The sequence below is a fragment of the Saccoglossus kowalevskii genome, chromosome 6 (assembly GCF_978046115.1).
Source record: "Saccoglossus kowalevskii chromosome 6, keSacKowa6.1, whole genome shotgun sequence".
NCBI classification, from domain to species: Eukaryota; Metazoa; Hemichordata; class Enteropneusta; family Harrimaniidae; genus Saccoglossus; species Saccoglossus kowalevskii.
The window spans coordinates 5,885,211-5,911,860 of NC_140646.1; the positions used below are offsets into that span (position 1 = coordinate 5,885,211).

Sequence of the window (26,650 nt, forward strand, 5' to 3'; positions counted from 1 at the left end):
TAACAAAATCAGATCACTGCTTTGCTGAACAGACCTATAAGAATATTTGGTGTCCTATATTTTTTTGAATCACTGTTCTGTTGTGGTACAACTGTTTGGGGTTTTACTTTACTGTTACTGTTACTGTTACGGCCAAAAGCACATATTATAGCCTTATTTGGTTATAGCGCCACCTATTGATAGGTTTTGGTTAGGTATTTTGGCCACTAGACGAAACATGGCGGCTGCCGCAGAGTTTTAGGAACGCAAAGGTCAAATACGCGTTTGTTTTGGTAATTGTGTTAGTTACCACACACTATAATAGTAGAGAGCGGTAGATAAATAGCGCCTGGTCTGCTTGAGTCGTCTAAAATCACGGTAGGAACTTATTTACTTGTGTATTTCTAGTTTTATGCTATCTACTGACCGTCGGAAAATTAGACACGTGTGTTTTGTGTTTCTGACAATGTCGATTTATTGGTACCTCGTGTGTCACAGTCTATTCAATAGTAACACTGAAAATTGTCATTACATAAGAGTATTGTACATTACTTTCATTGAATAGTTTTTATGATGAATGTTATACTTTTGAAAATCAGACTATTTCTGCCTGTTACGGGCATCAAGTTATCATCGTTACTGTATGGCACTCCATGTGCATTTTGATTTTCTGATATCATACTGACTATCTTACTGCGTATATTAATACATTTATTTCGTAATTTATCGATGTACTGTACGATTCATTTAGTTGCTTTTAGTCAGCTTATTAGACGTTATGTAGGGTTTTATTTTTTGTATATGTACTTTAAGTAGGGTTAGGGCTTTTCATAGCTCTATTTGACTATACCTATATTGTTTGTATTTTCTTTATTTTAGTTAATCATTCTCCATATGTATTGATGTAACAGACTCAAGTTGAGTGGGCAAATAGTTACTTTTGGACTAATAAAGATCAGAAGTTAGAAGTTTATCTGTAGCCATTACAGTTGCACTGATTTCAATTGCACATGTAACAAAAATAAATGGAAAAAAATAATAAATTGTACCATAAACTGAGATCAGGTAAGTTGTTTTTATTATTATAAAACACATAAAAGATGTCTTTTCTGTTACAGTCACTGTATGAATGTTTATATACAAAATGACCTACTTAGCAACAATTGTTTACATAACACTTGAAATGAACTAGAAATGAACATTTTTGTTGCAATATTTTGATGAGAAAATGTCAACATAGATATAAACTTTACATCTAGCCTACTGCCTTTATTTTACATTGTAATTGTTATGCTAGTCACGCATCTAATTTTGGAAAATACAGCGTTGTTTTGACTGTCGCCATTCCTTAAGTGCGTCGTTAAATGGAAACTGCTCGATAGGGGAACCCTCTGCCGATATCACGTGAAGCCGATCGGCTTCCAGTCGGTTGCGCGATTTCGTTTTAATTCAATTTTGTACAGAGAATCCCTGTTCGCAATCAGCGGTCTGCACTGGCAACACGAGCACAATTTTGGCAAATTTCAGCAAATTTGGAAAAGCTTCACGATGGTATGTGTATAAGATTTTCCACAAAGTATCAATCCTATCTCTGGGGTATTTCTGCACACGTACAAACTCCTTGGCATCAGCCCACTCCACTTGATCGGGATCAACAATTGGCTTAACGCACCGTCGGCCAGTGTTTTAGGTTCGCCAAAGTGTTTGATTAAAACCTCAATTTCGTTGTTGCTAGTCATTTAGATGTTCCTCAGACAAGAATTTTAACTGTCGCATAGCGAGAACGGCGAATGCAGTAATTAGATTTGTTGCGTCTTGGGGAAAACGTTCGTCTAAATTATCTAGAATATTTTCAATGAATTCCTGTCTTATGTTTTCGAAATGTTTCTTCTGATTTTCAGTTGCACTGATGACGTGACCACAGACTATTTTTTACCGTCTGGTGTTACCATGGCCTCAAAATTAGACATGAATTTCCTGTCAGTAGTTTTCAACTCGTTAATTTGGGCTCGAGTAGATAATGAAGCATTGACTACTGCGATATCTAGGTTGCTCGATTGAAATACCATACTAAGATGTGTTAATATAGGAATTACATCCATCAGCAGATATGTAGTAGCCACAAACTCGTAATTTTTCATAGTTTTCGCCAATCCCTTTGCTTTTGGTTCTTTATCAGCAATTGATTCAAAGTACGATAGATAGTCTCCAGGGACGAATAAAACGAAAACCAACGGACATCGTGTACCTCTTTGTACTTCAGAATTGGGTCATCAAGAATGGCTTGAATGTTCTTGATGGCCTCACGGCTGATCGAGAAAAATAATAATAAATATTAGTTAATGCCTGGGAATAATTCTTTAAATAAGGAACAGAGTTAGCCGCCTGACTGGTGCACAGGGCTGAACGATGTGCTATGCAGTGAATGCTTACCCATACATGTATATGGGTTGACTTCACACTGGCACCGTCGCTGCCAAAGCCGATGAGACCCGACACAATTTTCTTCAAGCAGATTTTTTTTAAAGCTGTTGATATTGTCACCACTGTCCCGTCTTTCACTGTCACATTACCAACATAGCTCGCGTTCTTGGATTGAAGTCGTCGTCAATATGACGTGTGTAAATAACCAATTTCTTTGTGACGGAAATATCTGTACTTTCATCCGAAAGAACACTGACAAATTCACTTTCCTGAAGTTGGCGTTTTATTTCTTTTGATATTACAGCTGCTATTGCATCTTGCATTTCTTCGGCTGTCTGTCATGATGTACAAGTCGCATTCTGTCTGACATTTAATTTATCCAAAGTATCGACACCTTGTAGTTTCAGAAATGACAATAACGATGCATACTTGCGTGTGGCAACGTCCTCTTTTGCTAACCAGTAAATGGACTGCATTGCCGAAACCAATGCCTTGTCACTTTCTGTTAGTGCTTTATTCACGGCAGTGTTAAAGTTGGAGCGTAAAGCCGTCTCCTGAATACCTTTGATGTGGTCGCGTGTAGCCATGTGACGATCCAGTGTTGAGGTACGGAAATTAGAACATCCAGGCACAGCAGTAAATGGGTTCTTCTTCCCGGTAGATTGACATACACTGCAGAGCATGGCATTATTCTTTCTGTCATACTGCAGCCAGTGAGCATATTTTTTATTTTGCTCCCACTCTGTTTGGTACCGGCGCTCAGAATATTTCTTTTTCTTGGCAGCTGGCCCCTGGTCGGGATCATCCCGGATTTCATTGTGATCACCTGGTTGATCTTGTTTTCCAGTATCATTGTGGTTTATTGACTCAACGACGTGCTCATCTACATCAGACTTTGTTGTAGAAAAGTAAAATTATATTCTTTTCTGTTCTGGTTTCTGACCACGTATAGTAGTGGCAAGTTGTCGACTAGCCATTTTCACTTGCTGTCACAATGATATCCACAGCGCGTACCTGCCGCGTGTATTTTCCCACACTTATTGCAACAAATTATTCCAAGAGAGGCACGCGTAAATTCATAGTTTCTGTTGACAATTATGCAAATAATCGAATAAACGACAAGGTAGATAATACGTCAAATCAATTTAATCGCGTAATGCATGCGTGACTCGAACCGGCACTCGCATGCGGCACATAATCGCCTAGATTCACATCACTACACGTCTTAGCCTTGGCCACCGGGCATTCCCCAAAAAAATGAAGCTTAATAAGTGAAACTTATTACGTGCAGAGAGCAGGAAACACATCTACGCGATCTGAGTCACACAGCGTAGCCAAATTTGATTTGAGTAGTATCTACCTGGCTGTTTATTTGGTGTTATTTGCATAGTCAAAGATCTTGTCTATGTTCTTAACCGGCAAATTTGTATAGGGCGCACAAGTGATTTTTTCTGCGTCAGTTTCTGTTTAAATCATGCGCCCATATTGGTCCTCAATTATAAAACAAGCAGCCTATCGGCTGAGATAGCTCCGCTGTTAGAAATGCACATTTCAATTAAAGAACTGAAGACATCATCAGAAAATGAACAATATGTATAGTATCAAAGCAATCGGACTTACAGTTTTTAACAAGAAGTCGAAAATATCACTTTCTACCAAAAATGACTAAAATATTCACCAAAATTAGAGAATTGAAGATATCATCACGAAATGAACAAATCTGAGAAAGGTCTACATGTAGTATCTATATATGTAATATCAAAGCAATTGAACTTTTGGTTTTTAACAAGAAGTCGAAAATATCACTTTTTACCAAAAATGACAAAAATATTCACCAAAATTAGAGAATTGAAGATATCATCACAAAATGAACAAATCTGAGAGAGGTGCACATGTAGTACCTATATATGTAATATCAAAGCAATTGCACTTGCGGTTTTTAACAAGAAACCGAAAATATCACTTTTTACCAAAAATGACAAAAATATTCACCAAAATTAGAGAATTAAAGATATCATTACAAAATGAACAAATCTGAGAGAGGTCCACATGTAGTACCTATGTATGTAATATCAAAGCAATTGCACTTGCGGTTTTTAACAAGAAGTCGAAAATATCACTTTTTACCAAAAATGACAAAAATATTCACCAAAATTAGAGAATTGAAGATATCAACATGAAATGAACAAACCTAAGAGAGGTCTACCCAAGGTACATATACACCAAGTATCAAAGCATTCAGGCTTGTAGTTTTCAAGAAGAAGTCGAAAAAGTAAAACATTGACATGGACGACGACGACGGACGACGACGACGGACAATCACTCATATGATAAGCTCCGCTCGACAAAGTCGACAGCGGAGCTAAAAAACGGGACAAAGCTCGAAAATTCGCAGTAATCCCGCAATGCCGCGCTCTGGCTGAAACCCTGCCTGCATATGTACAACACATTGTATGTGTGTGAAGTGTGGTCTTGATCGGTTCAGGCATGCCTGAGATATGGATGCTGAACTGTATTCAGTTAAAACTCGATTTGGAAAACAAAACGTGATTCAAGGTACCATAATGTACAATGTATGCATGGTGAATATGTGCAATTTTGACGAATTTTTGACCTTTGATGGATGTTATACACCCATCTTAAATCAGATCTTGACCCACCTAACATGCATACATGTGTGTACAACATGTATGACGTATGTATGACACTTGAACTTGATCTGTCCAGGCATGTCCGAGATGTGGATCGAAAACTAAATTCTTGAAAAAACAAAAATGGTGTGCATCAAGCTTATATTATGTTTAATATATGCACTAAATCTGAACAAAATCCATCCATGCATGACTGAGATCCAGTTCCGGAATTGTGAAAATACGTGATTTTGATGCATTTTCGGCTTTAAAATGGCCATCATTCAGCTATCGTTAAGCGGATCATGAAACAAATGCACATATCTATTTGTGACAAGATGTACCATGTGTGTGTGAAGTTTGTACTTGATCAATCCAGACATGTCTCGGATATGAATCCAGAACTGAATTCTTTAAAACAAAATGGCCACCAGTCGGCCATTTTGAACTTGATCCGAAAAAAAAAAACGTGCATCAAGGTCCTATTATGTTTAATGTATGTACTAAATTTGAACAAAATCCGTCCATGCATAACTGAGATCCGGGTCCGGAATGGTGAAAATGTGCGATTTGAATGCATTTTCGGCCTTAAAGCGGCCGCCATTTGGCTATCGTTAATCGGATCATGAAAAAAATGCATGTGCACATGTGCCATATAATGTGTGATGTATGGGTGAAGTTTGAACTTAATCTGTCCATGTATATTTGAGATACAGGTGATCACTGAAGCACACAGGGCAAACCATAAGTCCCCCCGTTTTCGGACTATGTCCGAACGGGGACTAAAAATATTTATTTTTCCTAAAAAGAAACACTACCTCAAAATACACGGACCACAATAAAATGTCCGTAGAATATGTATTCTATTATAATTTGTATCTGTATAATTTTTCAACTGCATGCAATTCCAAATACCAGTTAAAATATCGTTTAGACTTAAAATACAATTTATTTGGATGAATCAAGATAAAACAAGTCATGAATGACACTGCCTTCGCTAGTTGTCATTCTAAAGTTGCATGGACATAAATTGGCCAACATGATTTCTATAGCATTTTCAAGTTTATAGCACTCTCCATCCAGGTCAGCATTATTCTCAGCAAGGAAACCAGATAGCACCAAACCAATACAACAGGTAAAATGACAAGGAAGTATACAAATCAGATCTGCAAATATGTAGAGTCAGTGTTGTGTCTGTTTGGATAAACTAGTTTGTGGCCCTGGATCAGTTTCAATATCTCTAATAAGGACAAGATTACTTCTCATACGACAATGATACAAATAAAGTACAAAAATCCAGAAGAATATTATCAAGTTTTTATTATCATACATTAATATTAACAAATCGTGTGAAATTTTATGTGCACAGAAAACACATATTTATGCTTTGGTTGACAGAACTTCTCAAAGTAAAAAAAAAAAAGAGGACCTGCGAAACTTTATACAATTGTCAGACACGCAGTGAATAGTACCGGTATGTTTTTGTAATACATGTAGTTCCAGTGCCTTTGCTTTCTGAGAAAAAAATCTGGCTCTGCACCTGAAAAAAAAAAAAAAAAAAAGCATTTAGTCCAATAATAAATTTATACCAGCCAGAAAGAAATTGCAGTTCACACTGTACTATTTTAAACATGTTCTACCAAAGTCTGGGATGAACTAATTCAATAGTTTCCACTCTACAAAGTTGTCAAATTAATATTCACAGGATTCTGCAAAAATAAAATATTAAGAATGTGCAAAAAGCCAGAGTACTTGTGCCGAAAATTTCACTTGAGCTGAACCAAATGGATGCCAAGCTATCAAAAGTAATAAAAAAAAAACTATTGAGAAAAATACAAAAAAATACATTTAATATAAAAGCAGATAGAAGTGCATAAAAAACTAATCAGCAGAGGTAGTGATCATGTAACCTAAAAGTGTATGTCAAATTTCCTTTGAACTGGATTGCATTGTCTCAGATTGGCTGCTAATTTGTATATTAATTTGCATACTAATTAACATATTGTAGTTGTATTAAAATATTATATAAAATAATATCCGAAGTTTTGAAAAAAAAATTTTAATATTAAGTCAACATCATTAAAATTGAGGATTACGTGAATTTGACCCCCTCCCTAATATTATTTCACATATCCCTTAAAAACATGGCCGCCGTTAAATCCATCTCAATCGAGGTCCGTAATTTATTTTCCTGCTCATAATGGAGATAAATTGCCACCCTGACTTCTGTACCGAAATAAATAGCTGATTGGGAAAATGTGTCTCTGTTGACAGAGGTTCGATTTACCGATAAACTTCCAACACCGCATGTAGCATGGAGGTCCCGGTCACGAATGCAATAACGCACTCGGGTATCATATTTACTTCAAAGGTAATTTAAAAGTGATGATAGATTCATTGATATTGAATTAAAGTACTTTTCAATTTCATCATTGCTTTCAAACAGTCACGGTTGGCCGAACTTGACTTGTGTTTTCTCGATAATTCTAGTCTAATGTGTCGTCACGAAACCAAGTTTCAATCTGCTACAGTTGCCAATGAACAACGGAAATAGCAATCGTACATAACAGAATCACGATCAGCGTGTTCTAAACTTTTACGTTTTTATTATTCCAGTATTTTATATGCCAAACGTTATTCCCAAGCCTCCTAAATGACGAGATAGACTTTCGATTCACACGTTTCATAACCAGTTCTTGAACTAATAGCAGGACTGTTTTTCTGGCAAAATGTGACACTGTGCGATCGCTAGTTTCTCACTAAAGTCAGGACACAAAAGGATGAATCAAATAAATACCATAATAAATACCATTGGCACAGTTTCTTACCTTTGAGATAGAATTTAATCTATGTAAGCCTTGTGCAAAGAAAGATACAGTCCGGAATAAAATATCCTCAGACGAAATCGCCGACGATTTCCTCAGCGGTTGGACTGGCGCATGCGCAATACGGTATGCCAGTTCTCTTGCGAGATGTCGTTAAAACTCGGATTTTTCCGGCAAATTTCGGCATTTGTACTAGTAAAATGTTGAAAATCACAGAAACACAATGAAACTTTGGCGAATCAAAAAAATACTTGGCGTGCATATGTATGGCATTGAGATATACATTTGCACCAATTTGGAAAAAAATTGGACAGAACATATCAAAGTTATAGGAGGCAAAAGACGAACGGACGGACGGACGGACGGACAGACAGACAGACAGAACCCAATCTATAAGCCTTCGGCAGACTTCGTCTGCGAAGGCTAACTAGCACAGGGTTCTCCCCAGAAAAAATGCATAGTGCCGGGGCTAATTTGCATACATTTACATATCATTTACATATCTTTCCTTCATTGATTAACAGAACTTGTTTACAATTATGAATATTAGTGAGCTCAGTCACAGGGCAAATATTTTTTTTTAATGGAATCAACACATTATGTTTCACAATTTAGAAGAGTTTGAAACATTCTCGAAATACAAATGCTGCAGACTAAAAACACAAATAAATTATTGTTGCAATTTAATTGTTTTGTAAAACGTTGAAGGAAACGCATTCAAAACGTTAAGCCAGATTTATGTTCACGAATCTCATAATTTTATTCACTCCAAAAACATTCTCCTTCAAAAAATCGATCACGTAATTGACATATTGTTGTAATTTATTATTCGTACCATCAACTTCTAAAACGTTTACAATTACAGTAATGAGCGAACAAATAAAGCTTCAAAACGATCATCAAATTTCAATTGACAACTGCATGATAGCTTTCGAAATAGGTGATTTGCAATTTTTAAAAGGTAAATTAGGTCTTGAAAGAAGAGTTTTTACATGATTCGCAATGATAACAGTTCAAATGTATTTTACCAAATCACGCAATAAACACGTTTTTTTCTTGAGTAGCGTGAACTGATCGTGAACTCCGATTTGACCATGTTATATCGAGGTGGAATTGATTTTGAAATAATTTTAGCTTTCAATCTAAAGACTGTGTTTATCGCAGAAAGTATTTACTTACAAACAAAGAGGTGCTAATTCCACAAATTTGACTAGCCGCTACGTATCGTGCGACTAGGTCTATTGTTTATAAAATATAATCCACGACTGACAGGATGCGTGTCGGTCGGTACGTAATTATACTAACAATCAGACAATAGTCCTCGTCGGAAGCATTTCCGTGGTGGTCACTAATTTTGAGTGACGGTCGGGGCCGACCGAGGTGGCGAACAAAGATTTTTCACATCTGATATTGGCATGTCAAATATGAAATCAAGCGCCGAGGTGGGAACACATAGCGCCGAGGTCCCAAGTGAAGCGCCGAGATTCACAGGTATAGCGCCGCGGACCTCGGCGCTAAAAACCCTGTAGCATGTGCATCTGCCTCATGTCTGTGCATTGTGCATGTCGGAAATAGATGGACAGATGGAATCCAAATAATAAACCCCTGTTAAGACTCAATCAGGAGTTAAAAACACATGAGGACTTAAACTACAGTGTTACAGCATATCTGAGTGCAATGACGATACCTGCACAATAGCTGGGTCCTGTGGCGGGAGAGGAGCCGAGGGTTTAGGAGGTTCACACACATGGAGATCTTTGATATCTGCACCGCGGAAGATAATGTATTCAAACACTTCGTCCCTTGGAGCTACAGGTCGATCTGTTGGTCTGTCTTCTGTTCCAAATGAGCGTACTAGAAAATAAATAAATAATAGAATACAATAGCATTACACAATCTTGTGAGTTATGAAGTTCACAAAGTCTGCAGGACAAACACATGCCAAAAATAGAGAATTAAAGATGAAATGAACAAATTTGACATTGTTTGTACACAAGTATCAAAGCAATTACGAACTTTTGAGTTCCTAATGGCTGCTCATTTGCATGACCATTTTAAGGTTTGAATGCGTGCAGGCTCACTCAGAGAGGGATTGTTTTTGAATAACCGGAGCGTAACATCTTTAAACAAGTCATTGAAAATGACACAGTCCCCGTTAAGTTCTCTTTGTGCTCGTCATATTAAAGCGGAGGGGTTGTCGCGAGCATGTCCTTGAAACTTGAGTGCCAAGTGGCGTATACAACAGATTGTTTATTTACATCAAAACACGTGTTTCGTGTCATAGTAGTATGGCCAAAATAAAAACAGCCGTTATTCAGCCATCTTTGATCTGATTATGAAACACACTGATATGTATGATGTACTGTATGTACCAAATATGAATGAAAATGGTACATAAATTGTGGAAATATAGTAGTAAGGCCAAAAAGATGGCTGTCAATTGGCCATCCTTGACCAGATTTTGAAACAAATTGTCATGGATATGCATCCTAACATGTATAAAGTACATGTATGTGCCAAATTTGAATGAAAACTGACAGAGCACGTCCAAGATACCGCATAAAATAAACAAAAACAAGATGCCTGCCAGTCGACCATCTTTGATCCATCATGGACATGTATCCTAACATGTATGATCTATGTACTAAATTTGAATGAAAACTGACAAAGCATGTCCAAAATACGACATTTTCAAAAAACAAGATGGCTGCCAGTCGGCCATCTTTGATCCAATTGTGAAATAAATCATCATGGACATGTATCCTAACATGTATAATCTATGTACCAAGTTTGAATGAAAACTGACAAAGCATGTCCAAAATACAACATTTTCAAAAAAAAACAAGATGGCTGCCAGTAGGCCATTTTGAATGAATCGCTAAACCACTGCATGTGCATATGTCCCACATAAAGTACTAGGCACATGCAAAGAATGAACGGAATCGGTCCAAGGGACTCTGAGATACGACTCCGGACGGACGCACGGACACCGAATTCTAAGTCCCCGTTTTCGGACTTCGTCCGAACGGGGACTAATAATCTTACTTCAAAGAAATTCCAGAATTCGTTAATTCCTCCCCAAGGATCCTGCTAAACATGCAGTAATGCACGAATAGCAAAGCCTATTGAACTTGTAGAAAAATGCTGATAAACTAAATGTTCTTTCCTTGGGACATAACGATCATGGAATGTCGAGTAAGCTCCGCTGTACTTTGCAAAATTGTTATATGTACACAGTTGAAATTATTTTTACTTTTGCATTTTTTCATAAAGTACCAAGAATTGAAAAAAAAAAACAGTGCCAATAATTATGTGTGCATGTAATATATTTATTTCCTACAAACTACATGTACAGAATTTTCTACTAATAAAAACATTGCTAATATCTTCAGTTTCACGTACGGCTATCATCAATGCCGCTGTACATATAAATACAAAAAACGCCATTGGGTTTAGTTATCAATCGTACGTCTCCCGAGAGTAAGTGTGGTAGACTAAACCAACAGTGAAGAAGAAATATTATTTTCCTTACGATGAAAAGTTGTTTCGTGTAAAGTCATGGAAAGTACAAGTCAGAATATTTCGTCAGTTTTTTTAATTGTACTGGTAGAAGACCAAAAGCAGTGTAATACCAGTCTGGAAATAATATGCTTCCCCATACGATGCTAATTGGATGCATACATGCTGTATTAATTCATAGACCCTCCAGTAGAGGGTCTATCATTAATTCAACCCCACTCAACACGCCAAACACTGAGTGTCTTGTCTTTACTGGAATTGAACCTGGATTCCTAGCCATGTGGTCTATGTAACTATCATATGGAACATTTATTTTCTAGTTTAATATTGCATGTTGCTTACATAAACGACATGTGTCTGATCAAAATGTCCAGCTTGTATGCTACATATTGCACCATTGGATTTTGAGTGTGATAGCTGATCTACAATATAAAATCAGAGTGCTACAGACCCGCCAGAAAGTATTTACGCACCACACTACAGGCAGCTACTACCTACGATATCATACAATAAAATAAACTCAGTAACGGTTTGAATAAATATATTTCTATATCTAATAAACTATGCGTTTTTACGCACAATAAAAACAACAAAACTGTCATTGTCATGCATGATTGAATAAAAATGGCAGTCTGATCGAAACAGTGAAAAAACGTTTGAATTCTCTATGGAGAATACCGTGTAAACGCAAGCTCATGAATATTCATGAAGACATAGAACGCGGCGATTGTCAATAATGCGCGTGTCCACCTCTTCGCTGGATGACTTCTCTGAGCCGTTTTGGCATGGTATCGACGAGTTTCCGACACATGTTCACCTGGAACTGTCCCCAAGCTTCCATTATACTCGCGTATAAATCCTCGATGTTAGCAACTGGTCGGGAATGCACCTCTAAATCGATCAACTCCCAAAGGTTCTCAATGGGATCCAAATCTGGAGACTGTGCAGGCCAATTCAAAGTGGTAAAGTTGTCGAAAAAATAACCGTACTCTAGTGGATTATTTAGAAAATCCCTCACTGCCAATGCTGTGTGAACGGGGGGCATTATCCTGTTGGAAATGAAAATTGGGTCAAACGAGTCTTAGTGCCGACGGTATCATTTCGTTTTGCAGGATATCCAAATATTTCCATCGGTTCATGGTCGTCGGTACACGGACCAGCGACCCTAAGCCGGTAGCCGAAAAACATCCCCACACCATGACGCTACCACCACCAAATTTTATTGTAGGTTTAATGCATTTCAGCTCGTACTCTTCACCTGGTCTCCGACGTACAAATAATCTTCCACGGCTCCGAAACACCGTAAACTTTGATTCGTCCGACCAGATAACTTGAGCCCACTGCGCCGGAGTTCAGTCGATGTGTTGTCTGGCAAATTGCAACCGCGCTGCGATGTGTCGAGGTTGTAGTTTTGGTTTCTTTTTTGCAACACAGCCGCGAAGATTACCATCCTTATATAGTCTTGATTTTATAGTGCTCAAACTCAATCTTTTCCCAGTGAGTTGATTAAAATTGGCACGCAAATCACGGGCGGTGTGAAACCGATTCGCTAAACTAGACCTGATGAGTAGCCGGTCTTCGCGTTGCGTTGTACGCCTTGGTCGACCTGATCGACGACGATTGCCCATACTACCTCGCAGACGAAGTTTTCGCAGGTTGAAACGTATGGAGCCTTCAGAAATTCCCAGTCTTCTTGCAATTTCCCTATTAGACACTCCTTCTGTATACAGTGCTTCAATGTTCCCTTTAGTAAATTCTGACAATTCCCTAACTTTCAGCATGGCTCAATGTTTGTAAATAAAAATTACGTATCTGACACTATGACCTCGATAGGAATATTCATGAACTACAACTGACAGGTATTCCCGCCCAGAAGCGCGTGTTGAAATAATTTCAACTTCCCAGTTGGTTCAAATTTGCATGAGAAAGGACACGACTATCACACATGTTTTATGGCGCGAAGTTTTAATGAGATGCAAATGATATGCAAATGAGCGCGCTTCCATAGAGTTAATTATGGCGATTTTTGCTCACTGAAAAAACGTCTACATAGAAAAAAACTAAACACAAATCAACCATTTTATTTTGACTAAAATGCACTAGTTCTTAAATTTAGTATATTTTAAAGTCAACACATGTTACCCGGAATTGTTATTTTTAGTTACGAAAACGATCAAATGACAGGTGCGTAAATACTTTCTGGCGGGTCTGTATATACATTCATTTTCTGCAATTTCAATTTTTGATAGGTAAACTGAATATGGCATGAAGTATTTGCCACATTTCACTTTTATTAACAGGTCATTGTCTAAGTGTAGTTTAGGCACGGTTACCATGGTCTGTCTATGCATTCACAAAATATTCACGGTGGGCGATTACCAGTATTCGTTAAGCAATGATCAAAGACAAAGTTTTATGATTAGATAGTCAAATTAAAAGCATTTTGAAAGGAATAGGCGTTTAGCCGAGCATGCACTTTATCGGAGTCAATATTCCAACATTGTCGCACCTAGACCCAATACCAGCCACTGCAAGAGACGAGAATTCGATGTTGAAACACCAAATTTACGCAAAAGGCTCTTCAGCCGTGGTACTGTGTGTTAGTCGACATCATCAATCATATAAACGTAAAAACTGATTGCAAGCAAACAACTCATGCAAGGACAGCATTTTGAGCCAAAGATTGACCTGTGTCACGTGGCTGACAGCCGTTGTCAGGGTATCTCACAGGATCTCGCATTATCCACTATTTCATTCATATTTCATAGGCAAGAGGGCAGTAAACTAAGGGAACTGATCATTACCACCCAGCCGGTTTCCTGTGAGTTTGACTCGGTTTACCGTACCGGTCGTTGCTTTACCGTACCGGTCATTGCTTTACCGTACTGACCGTTGCGTTACCGTACCGGCCGGTGCTTTACTGTACCGGCTGGACAATTACCGTACTGATAGGACCAATACCGACTATTTATCACCTTCGATTAATGAATGCATGGTAAACAAAGCCCCGGTAACTGATCGGCGCCCTGCCGGTAACCGTGAGTCATGCATGAATTAATTGGGCATTTTGCAAACAATAAGAATTTTTTTTTACCCATTGAAAGTGAATAATTTGAAAAGGACATGACTTGTACAACAGTGTTACGTCCCAGTCGACTAGAGGACTCGATGGTTTAATTATTTGTTTATATTTGTCAGTAGCTCACACAGTGGAAAGAAAGTCGAACAACCATCGAAATACAAATAAATTAAATAAAAAAGTCTTTCTGAAATTCTTCGCATGTGTTTTTTTCAATGTATGTGTGTTATTCACATATTCATGATCGCCTGTAACGCTATAAAACGACAGTCCTACATCGTAGCTTACCCACGACGTTGAATAAAACGTCTCAATCTGTCACATGAATTCGATGATACTTGCATAAAGTGTCAGCGTGACTCGCTTGGACGAGCTCACATGTATTTAAATTCGGGCTTGGGCGTTCGAAAATCTGTTTTGATACTTTGTTGACAATAACACGCGCAACGCGTGCACGTAGTCCAGATAAAATTCAAGTGCGTAAAACGAAATTTGACCTTGCTCTAGGTCAACATTTTTCCATTGCTTTTCGACCTCATTTTGTGATTTTGCTTATGGAATTGACCAAACATATTTACACACCCCCTCCAACAATCCCCAATGTAACTTTATTATAACAAAACAAGTGTGCAAGTGTGCCGGTATATCTCTTTTTGGAACATGTGATTGGCCCTGAAAAGGACTGTTTGGTTTGGGGCAGAATACGATTTAGACTGGAAAGGTCGGGACTTTTTTTTTGTTTTACAAAAAAAATATAATTACAGCCAATACAAAGTCAGCTTGGACATTCAGTTATGAGACATAACAAAATAAACGGTGCCAGCGATAGATTTTGCGAATGAAAGAACAAACTAAACGCAATCAAAGGCGCCGACCACTCCGTTGGAAATAAACTAATAAAACGCGTTGCGACGAGAAATCTCGTCTGCATCTATCATTCACGCAAACGCACACACATGCTATTTTTGTATGTTGAATACGTTGGCAACGTCGTCAAATATTTAGCCCAATCACTGAATAAAAAAACATCCAAGCACACGTGCACTGGCGCCAGATAAAGTAAAAAAATGAAAACAAAATTACGTCTGCACTGTGCATTTGTAACAATAACCAAAACCATTAGGTTACATGCCAAAACTACCGACTCGGGATTCATCATACACAAATATAGTCACTTTCATGGAACTGTTATTTTTGTGATCCACTTTGTCGGCTCAGTTGATTTGAGTGCACTGATCCCAATTTAAAAAAAATAAAAATATCGTATAAAATAAAGACACAGTTCCGTCTGTAGTCATATCCAACAGTTCACATGGACGTACTGGGAGCTCCATGGTCTCACAAAAATCATGTGTAGCATTATCACGCGCAACTTGAATGTAAATATCATGCAATAATAATGGTAAAGTTTAATCTCTGACAAATAAAAAGACGCAACAAATTGACCTGGTGGTGTATTTGACCTCGAAAGCTACCGCATAGCAAACATGAACAAAATGATTTATAAACAGACTATAACTACAAACTAAACAAATTCTACTCAAATTAATTCTACAGTTTTGCTTTCTCTGACGATCCTGTGCATAAAACTGAAATTTAAACAGGTCGGCATTTTACCGGTAAACCGGAATATCAATGCATAAATTAACTTGTCAGAAGTGTGAATTGCCTCCTGCCAGTACGGTAACGGCCTTGCCGGTACGGCTAATGACCTTCGGGTACGGTAAAGCAGCGGCCGGTACGGTAAAGCAGCGGCCGGTACGGTAAAGAAACGCATGCCGCAGGAGACTCGCAGGAAACCGGCTTGGTGGTAATGATCAGTTCCCTAATTAAAGTGCCTGTGAAAAGCCAGTGTTTTACCTATTAAAATACTTGTGCATTTGGAAATTGGACAGAATTAAAATAAATATTTTCTATCAGACATGCACGTTTTATTGATCCGGTTGGCGCGTCAAGATCATTTGCGTTTCAAAATATAACTACGGTATTTACTTCCATCTGCAAATCTCCAATAAAAGTGCATATAAACCCACAAATCATTTTGACCCTAGAAACACCTGTCATTAACACAAGCCTATACACATTACTATACAACTGTACTTGTTTGCCCATGGTACTTGGGACCAAAAATCCAGTTTTACAAATCAGAATATTTTTGTAATCTGAAGAAATGGGCACTGAGTCAACTTGCTTCCAAAAACAAAAATATCCCTAAAGCAGAGGTGGGCACTTAGACAAGCATGGGCACCAAGTCTATACAAGTACATGTAAGAGAATAAAGTAAATATGGTACTTGCATATTCATCAGTACATGATGCTGTTACTGCAAGAACACGAGGCAAATGATTTGAAAGAAGCTCAGATTGAACTTTCAAAGTCTTTCTTTATTAAAAGATATCGACCTAGGTATTCACAAATGCAAGTGCGCAAGGCTGTGTGGAGGGACATTGTCAGTAGTTGCCCTGATTATCGCAAGTAGGGCTATGCTTTGACATACCTCTCCAATAAATTAAAGAGAACCTAAATGCGGCCTTAATTTATAGTTGTGTATATTCTAAACTGTATTCGAAATAATATTGCAGTGGTTTAATTTTGTTTTAATTATAACTGTACATGTAGCTTGGATAGGCATTTGAAGTGCTTGCCATGGAGGCCATTCATGGAGGGGAATAATTAACGAACGAACATATTTAACATCCGGGTACTTTTCAAAGCTACGACGTTTTAGTATCTGATCGCATTCGTATACGCCATTGTACATAGCCGTTCATGCTGCCTAGCATTGTGTACTATTAGTATAAACTCAACTTTTATATGCACAATGTGCTTTTTAAAACTTGGGTTAGAGCCTTATGCGTTTGAACCACAGTATTCTCAGAGTGAAAGCCGATCCCCGATCGTAAGCCCCTCCCGAGTATGAAGCCCATCCCTATGTTTTTACTTGGTATTTATCGAGTTGAGGGCATTCACGATTATAAGCCCAGAGTGTTTTTACTGGGTGTCGACGATATTCTTTAAAATATGCGTGTAAAACGTGTGTTTCATTTCATAATAATCGTGATTGACATGTTAGTTTGGTTCATGCTTTTAGTTTTACGAGTAAACTCGCATTAATTTCAAGTTCAGAGTGCATGGCGAACGTACACAACGTGATTCGCATCGTTTCTATTCTGTCATTTACTCAGGATGAACATCGATGTTGCAATTCTGGAGTAATCCACATTTCTTTGAGTAGTAACCTTCGAAAAACCAAAAAATATGATTGTCAAGGTGTGTACCTGGTTATTGGGCATGGTTTACTTTGAGACTATCATGAAAGTCCTAGGGTTGAACGATGAGACATGTTGGAAAGGTGTTTAAATTCTTTCTCCACACTCAGTTTACCCACGGTTACTATTAACAGTCGTTTATATTTCGGAAATTGCGAATCGCCAGTTTTTAGGGAAAAAAATCATCGTTTTTTCGTTGCAATCAGTGCTACAGATCACATTTTAACATTGCGGTAATTCACTTCCGCATTGCGCTAAAAAATCATCGTCAATAATCGGAAAATTTCATCATTACGACACATCATATTGATTGGTTAATGAAAGACATGACCATTTATGTCAAAGGAAGTTGTTCCAGGTCAAATCGTGCTGAAAAACCTCATGGTGGAAAATTGTTTTGCGTCGAGAGTTACGATCGAAAACATACCAAAACGAAGATAATGATAAATGTTTTCGTCCACCGTTTCCTCACAGACCCTACCCATTATTTCACCGTAAATTCAGACGGTATGTAAATCGTATTGTAATAAAATGTGTGTGTTTTTTATGAACATGTTTGTTTCTTCATTGTAAGTATCGTTCAAATCAATGACGCATTTTTTTTCAAAAATAAGTATTATTTTCCCCGAGCCTGGCGTGGTGAACGAATATTTTTTTTTGGATAATTTTTCGTTGTTTGCAAGATGGTTACAGTGTTTAACCCCAAAACAAAATCATTTTTTCTGAGTTGGTCCTCGAGTATAAGCTCATCCCTTACTTTTCCTTTACGTGTTCATGCCTCCGAGCTTATGATCAGGGAAGTACGGTATATCGTGAAGATTCAATTCAGTCCAGTGTGAGTGATGAGAGTATATCGTCGACGATGCCCCTTGTTCGGATGAAAGTGTTATTTCAAATTACACGGAAGTCTGAACAATCTGCTTGGTGTTCCTGTGACACTTGTTCCATGATTTGCCAGTGCAGCCCCGTGAATACATGGACGAAAATGTTTCCACCACCCACAGTACAGTTCTCGCGGAAGCTTTGGCTTTTGTGGCATCATTGTCGCCTACGCATGGCTTCATTGTCGCCTCAGCATTGCATCATTGTGGCATCAGCTTCGCGTCATTGAAAATTGAAGCTGTGTTCGCCTCGCTATTTTGTGGCATCATCATGGCCTCAGCTTCGCAGTCTCATGGCATCAACATGGCATCAGCTTCAACTTATTGTGACATGAGTCTGACCTCATTATTTGCACGCAGAAGGGCAGTAGACAAAAACATGTACAGAAGTTCGATATGTAATCGATTTAAAATTCAAGGCGAATAAAATAATATGATCAAGAGTAAAATGACATTTTAAAAAGATATCTTGTTTAATTATTTTAGTGTTGCGAGTATTGGGCACCAAAAACTTTGCGAAGTACATTACAATCGCCAAGGTGACGAGTTTCACATTGACTGGAAGGAAAATCGTGATAAATTCAAATCACGCGATGCAATCGTCGTTCTGATACAACACAATTTGCTGTATACGAAGTGAAACTGTTCTTGTTATAAAATTACCCTTTTTTCGCTCATTTTATTTGCTGCTAGAAGAGCAGATTCAGATTCCTCATTTCGGTGGTATTTTTCTGTGTTTCGTTTAGTTTTAGCCGAGTCCGACCCCACGCCCGGACTACTAAAACATGCAATACACACGTACGCCGCATGGTGCGTCTGCGTCGTCGCCAGTCATCTTGATACAAAGTTCCAAAACAAGTGCGTACATTTCCAACATATGATTGGATGGTTGTGGTGGCGTCGGGCTGGTAAAATTTGACAACTAATTCACAAAATTAAGCCACGATCAGTGATCTGAGCTCGATCTATACGTACTTTAAAAGTATTCTCACAAACATATTTTCGAATGAAAACGAGCCACATGCCCTGTAAAAAATCGAATAGCACTTGACATGCAGGAATAATTTATTGGGCTTCAGAAAAAAAAAATGTGTCCATTTAGTGTGGCCGTAAATATTTGGTGACCAGCCAATGAACAATTTGAAAATCATGATTCACACGGAAGTCCTTCGATACTGAAAATCATCGACCCCAGTCTGGTTTACCTTATTTCCCAACTTGCAAAACTGATTTGTATCTCAGCCCTGTTTTTTCTTTTTTTGAACTGAGATCAAATCCCATCAGTTTGTCAAAATATACCGATGTTTTTCAGTGAATAATTGCGAAGCCTGTCACAGCACAAAAAAAATTTTTGTGAATCGACAATGGAGATTGGATGGTACGACGACCCTTCAATTTGCGTTAAATATGTTTTTTTACAACATCATTGATTGGCTGAGAGTCAACTGATCGGAGCACAACCTGGGTCACAGAACCATATTTGTTCGTATTATCAACAGGACTTTGCGAGAAAACCACACCCACATTTTCAACCATTTTAGCGCGGAAGTTGCCAACAAATATCGAAAACTCGTGAATTTTTATTTCAAGGTGAGAAATGGATACTAGTAGTTGAAGTTCCATCAATTTCAAGGCGACTATTTAACCGCGACAACTCTACGCTCTGTTGTAGTTTCGCGAGGTAAAACAAAAATACAATAAATAGTACTTGTTTAATTATTTGGTTGTACAGCCCGCAAATTACGGGACATGATCCCCATGAATTGCGATAAATAAATGCTGATTGTGTAGAATGACAGACGTCGGGACAATTTGGAGAAACAAATTACGGTCGGTAGACATTTCAAACAAATGAAATTATTAACGAAAGACGAGATTTTTCTAGGTATTTACGATCATACGGTCATACCGAATATATACAAAATTGACAAATACACAAAGAGGCGTAATAGTAGGTCATTTTTATTTTAGCCTTAGAAATATTTTCTTTCACTCAGTCCACGTCCATGCGTGGGAATTCTATTTAGCTTCATGGTCCTTCGGCTTGTCTTCTGCTTGGGGGGAAACAACAGTAATTGTACAAATCGTAAACTCAACACAATCAGGAAAAGAAACCCAGACAACCATGTTGTACTTCTGTTGAATACATTTTGTAGCAGTGCGTCACGTCGGAATATTGTCTAAAATAAAATATTCAATCCCAGCCAAATCTAGGTCAAAGGGTCAGATTACGTGCATATAATTATAGATAGTTAAAACAAAATGTATTTGAACTTTTGACGGTTGTTCAACATCTATGCACGGTTACTAAACTAGTAACCGTGATCTATGAAAACCAGAAAATTTTTAGTAGTCCGAATTTTTGCACGGCCGAAAATAAAACGGAAATTGACCGGTCAAAAGCGGAAGCGGTCAAGAGGTTTGGGGGAAATGAGTACAGTACTTCTTTGTTTGATGAAGCGATGCTGATGCCACATTGTCGCCATAATGAGGCCACAATGAAGCGAAGCGACAATCGCCTAACTTTTTAATGTCGCGACATTGATGCGACGATGAAGCCATAACAATGCCATAACGATGCGATGCTGAAGCGAAGCTGACGCTGAAGTGAAGCCAAAGCTTCCGCGAGAACTGTACTGTACCTACGAACGATTGCATACTCCAGCATTCATACTTTTGAATAATTTGCACGCCGCACAGTGCAGTACTGGAAACAGCATTTATTAGACAGACAAAAAACAAAACAAAATGCCTGTCTCGATCAATCGCACATCCATAATTTTTGTATGTTGATATGCTTGTAAATAACATTAACGTAAAAGTCGAAACAACCTAGACTAGAAGTCAATTCACCAGTCCAGGCAGCTATGGCTCCCCTGTGGCTCCCTAAGTTGCTTATATTTAATCAGATACTATTTCGTCATCATGCTTTGTTACCTTGCCTGTTTATACCTCATGAGGGCGTTTTTTATGGCAAGATGGCGCAAACGAAAGTCCTTCGCAGGTTTATGGTTTCTCATATTTAAATCATAACTCTGAAGATAATCATTTTTTTTTTCAAATTTATAATCAATATACATAACTTGATAAATACAAATACCAAAATAGGCTCTATTTAGTTCCCCTTTAATCTAATTGACATTCATATGAATACATAAAATGGTTTCCGATGGTTGCTACAATTTATGTAAATTTGCTTTTCAGAACAAAAGTTCAAGATGGTGGCAAAGTTGACATTTCCAGAAGAAGCATAACCGTCTTGATATGCCCAAATTTTTTTCCCCCAACTAAAAAGTTTTGAATACTTGGAAAAAATTGTCCAAATCTCTGGTTGCACAAAACTAGTTCAGAATTTCTGGTCTGACAAATATATTTGAATGAACAATCAGGATCATCAAAGATAAATAGAATGATTCAGTGCTGCAGCCCATCAAGTATAACTGCCACAGTTTATCGGTGCCCGTTTCTAATTAAACAAGATAAAATGGCAAATTGGTACTGTACTGTCCTGGTAATTTGTGTTATCCAGAAAGAATTGTTTGCTTATTGGCCAGCATAGAAGACGAATCAGGTAAATCTGGAGGAGTTTTTTTTGTAAATATGTTCACCTTTATGCAGTCATGGATATTTTCTGTTCTCTTCACACTTGACCATCCTCCAGCCCACTTCACTTTTAAAACCCATCAGAACAATATGTACGTTGTATCGAGCTAACATTATGTTATGTTATGCTTTATATGTTACATTGATTTCCCAACATAATAGGTGTCACACAAAATAACCATGACCAGCTGGGTAAACATATTTATCAATACAGGTCAGTGGTACTACACTGACGGGGGAACGTAATTACGTTTCTACAGCGATTTGACAAGTGAAATGCAACTTACTGCATAAAGGTGTTTTTATTGAAACAGCAGCATCAGTGAGAACGCTTCACACAATATGAACCAGTAAGTGTCGTGAAAAAATACTAAACTGGAAAAAGCCGAATTTGACGAAACGGGTAAACGCATTACTCCCAAGTTAACATTTTAGAGAACAATATAAATATTTTAAACACCAAAATATAGCTGTATTGTTTTCAGTCTTTTTATTTTAATAATAGGCCAAACAAACTTGGTTCATACTGCGTAGGTCAACACAGTCAACTGAATAAAGTAATGACCCACCTTTGGCAAGCGCCACTGTCGACTCCTTCGTATCAATGGTATATAAAATCCCTTCATAACGAATTTCGGCTTTCGAAATTAGGCTTATTTTGCTACCTATATACGGCACTCCCCCACTCATACCGAATTTGAGCCGTAGTGTATATAGCTATTAAGGATGGCAGCGGATGGCAGACCAAAACAACAACACTTAGCAGTCTCGGAGTAATGGCGGACAGTCATTAAATTGACCCCTTAACCCGTGCAATGCAGTATCCCCTTTTCAGGAAACAACGCGCGATGTTTTATATTTCACATACATTTGTGGTGTTCGTAGTACAATGCAAATTATTACGCAGACATTACTTAAGTTTTACTTGAAAAAAAAAATAATTACACCAGAAAAATAAAATAATTGAGAGAGAGCAACATGTAATGTAGTCCAGTGTTTAAAATGAGCGTCTCTATTATTTTTGAGTAAGATAAGGGTTCTAAATTGAAAATGTTGACAATGCATTATTTTGCTTTAGCGTCAGGAGCGTCCACTAGTTTTTTCACGCAGAACCTCATTTAAATGGTATAATTTTAATTGTAGCCAATATTTACGGGACTATGGATGTAATTTTACCTCAATATAAACGTATATAGGTGTTGAATCGAAACACGTTTTCAAAGTCAGACGTACTAGCATTACAACCCAAATAACACAATGACGAAAAAACGGTGATGATGATATACCAAGAAAGTTAGTGAAAATATTTCAAAAGCATAATATGCATAATAAGATGATGTTGCATTTCACCCCGGGTTATAAAGCCCTCTATAGTTAAATTATAATATTGGACATATTGGACTAGAGCGCTCAAAGTTGGTCAGTTTCGTCATAGCAGCTGTATGCTGAGCGGGGTTAGTCGGCAGTTACATATCTGTTTACGACAAAATTGTTTCAGATAAGAAATCCAGACTTGTTTATATTTGTTTTAAAGCGAGGGAGTTGTCACCCGCGCATGTCTCAGATGGCCATAGCGCGTCATTGTTTACAATCAAGCGTCAACCCATGAGCCTTTGCGTTTTTAGCGTGTGTTGTAATCGTCGCTTGGGACTCAATTCCCGCGCGTGCGCAGGTGACGACCCTCCCGCTTTAATATACTGGTACATGTATATGTATTTCCATACAAAGTTTTAAAGAACTTGCTAACTTTAATACAAAATTAATAGCAGCCGACTCTTCTACACATCTCAATTTAGTTTTAGAGTGCTGGCTCTGTTTCACGGACGGACAGAACTTTAAAAAAATAGTCGCCAAATTTTCTATTTATGACCATATCTCAGCTCTTGGAGGCTCGTAAAAAAATATTCTGGTGCCTATACATATGTTTTCAGGGTCTAATAATACCACTAGTTTAGACTTTTTTACAGACTTGTTATATACCTTTCTGTAATTCAGCCATTGAAACACAGAGTCATATGTTTGTGGACACAAAGAAAATGTGCTTTGACTAATTGTCTACCATTCAACAAAAGTTGTGAATTTAAAAATGAAAACAATTTGTCATTTGAATTGGCATATTCTTTTTGCATTTCAGGTTAAAGTCTTAGAGTGCCATCCAAGACTATGGACTTCATTCTATTTTCAAGTCAAGTCACGCCCTGAGGCTGTTTTATATGACAAGGAAAAGTGATAATAATAATAATTATCCTTATTGCGTTCGTATCCCTATTAGGATTTTGACTAAAATGCAATACAGATGTGAATAAAGACAAACAAACAATTAAAGTGTGAATAAAAATAAACACAGAAAAACAAAAAATAAATAAATAAAAAACAACTAGCAAATAAAAGTAGAGAAAAAAAATGGTAAAGTAAATTGGATTGTTTGCCACATTTGTGTTGGTGAATGTTTGTAATGTGTCAAAAAACAAGATAAACTGCTCAGCACACCTAGTGGTTGTAAACGAGTACGAGAATCTAGCGAAATCCGGAATGATCTTGTAACTAAACGCATAAAACTGCTTCCAGTCGACAGTGAGTTTATCTACCATGTTTCAAGAATTACACCCATGCAGCACCACTTCAAGAAGGAGTCCCACAATAATTCCATGATGAAGCAAGTAGTCCAGATGGGATTTTGACTCGTTCTCAGTAGATTCCAAAAGTGTGACTTTCTCAAACTGTGTCATATGTGGCAATAAGTCATATAAAAACAGCTTCACAAAGTTCAGTATATCTAAGTCAAATCGAGCTACGTCATTTCTAGAAGCAGCAAATGTTATCCAGGGTGATGTTTTCAGTCGCATTTGTGAGCTACAAGACGAGCATGCGATTTTCGGAGCTGATTTATATTACCACAAAAACTGCATGACAAAGTACATCCACAAATTTGAGACGGCTCACTGTTCAACTGGTAAACCACAACAGATGAATCCCAAGTGGTGCGCATGGAGTGTTATTGTGCCTGAGTAGCGGCAATGGTTATGAACTCTCTTCAATCAGAGACCAACTAAACACAAGTGTAGATGAGATGCACCAGTTTGGAAATAGAGATGTGAAAGTGTTTCCGCTGAGACAGTTTGGAAGCAGCATTGACTTTTCATATCCTGATGAAGTTTGCAAGTCTTTGATGGTTTACAGTGCGCCATGTAATAGATGTTTTAGCAGAGCGAATTAGCTGTATTGATCCCATACAAGTGTGTGTCAGGGTACTACATCCAAGTTTTAATAGCTATGATTTTGATTTAGATGACAGATTTTGTATTGCTGAAGACCTGAAACAGGTATGCAGCAGTATGAAAATACCTGAACCAATCCTTAGGTTTTTTGGACACCTGTACAATTTCAACCCTGCAACCTACCCAAAGGCAGCTGAAGCTTTAATGATGAAAGGAGATACAACAGATATAGATAAAGATGATGAAGAATTAAATAAAGCAGATGAAGGAAATGAATCAGATAAAGTGAATTATCATGAGAATCACAATAAGTTGTCAACTGATTGTTGTCTGTGTACTGAACGATGCAGAAAGGCCCAGGCTATGTTCTATGTGCATCATTGTGGCAGAAAACGTACACCAATGCATATGATGAATGCTGAATCAACTCATAGTCTTGGGCGTGGAGGGAAAATCCTCACTATTATCATGAACCACCAAGGGCTTGCTCTAAGTTACACAGAACTACGGCAATATCAATATGACATTGCAAATTACATTGCACAGCAGAACAATGAGTGTTGCATTACCAGCCACTGGAGAATTCACATCTGCAGGTATTAATAACTGGAATCAGGAGGGAGCTAATATATCTGAGCATGACACAGTTTATCTACTTTATCGGGACAAGCCCAGTTCTCAGCTACTCAAGCCAAAATGATCCGTCACTTTGGTTGACCATGGTCCACATACTTTCAAGAAAACCCTACTCTGCCAGCTACTACAAGAGTTTCAAGCTCCAGTGAAGCGACCCGGTGTTCCAAGTTCATTTAAAGACCATGAAGAGCTGTATAAATCTGAAAAGAGGCTCGCTGACATTGCATGGTCTATAAGGCGCCTAAATCTTGAAGTGAAGGATAACCAGTTTTCTAGAATGATATATCATGACATGCAGACATTGCTTTCTTGGAGTGACTCTAATAATATCTGGACAGATGAAAATGTTCCACTCGAGCATGTGGCATTCTTACCTGTTCTGCCATATCCTGTCACAATGTATAGTTCTGTATACACACAGATGAAAAATCTAGTGGCAATTTGCTCACAATTGGTTCAGTGCCAGCTCCCTGTGTATCCAGATGAAAAGGTGTGCTGCATGGCCGAAGAGAACCAACTCATGCGCCCAACAGAATTCAAGAGTCTTGTGTTATGTCTTGGGACCTTTCACACTCTCAAGACATTGC

General features: G+C 37.9%; 1 protein-coding gene and 1 long non-coding RNA gene across 4 annotated transcripts in view; both read right to left on the minus strand.

Moving 5' to 3' along the window:
* Positions 1-23,019, minus strand: part of LOC100369334 (protein LSM14 homolog A-like) — a 49,339-nt gene extending 26,320 nt beyond the window's left edge. For all 3 annotated transcript variants that reach the window (XM_085499989.1, XM_085499990.1, XM_085499988.1), the window contains exons 1-2: positions 22,779-23,019; positions 9,546-9,712 (exon numbers count right to left, since the gene is read on the minus strand). In XM_085499989.1, coding sequence (XP_085356115.1) covers positions 9,546-9,712; positions 22,779-22,899 — 288 coding nt within the window. In that variant the 5' untranslated portion in view covers positions 22,900-23,019. The remainder of the gene's footprint in view (positions 1-9,545; positions 9,713-22,778) is intronic.
* On the minus strand, positions 6,329-8,117 carry LOC146741484 (uncharacterized). The gene is made up of 2 exons (XR_014929674.1): positions 7,862-8,117; positions 6,329-6,573 (listed from the first exon to the last, which is right to left on the minus strand). It is a non-coding gene; the product is annotated as an uncharacterized LOC146741484 (long non-coding RNA).
* Positions 23,020-26,650: the final 3,631 nt, after the last annotated feature.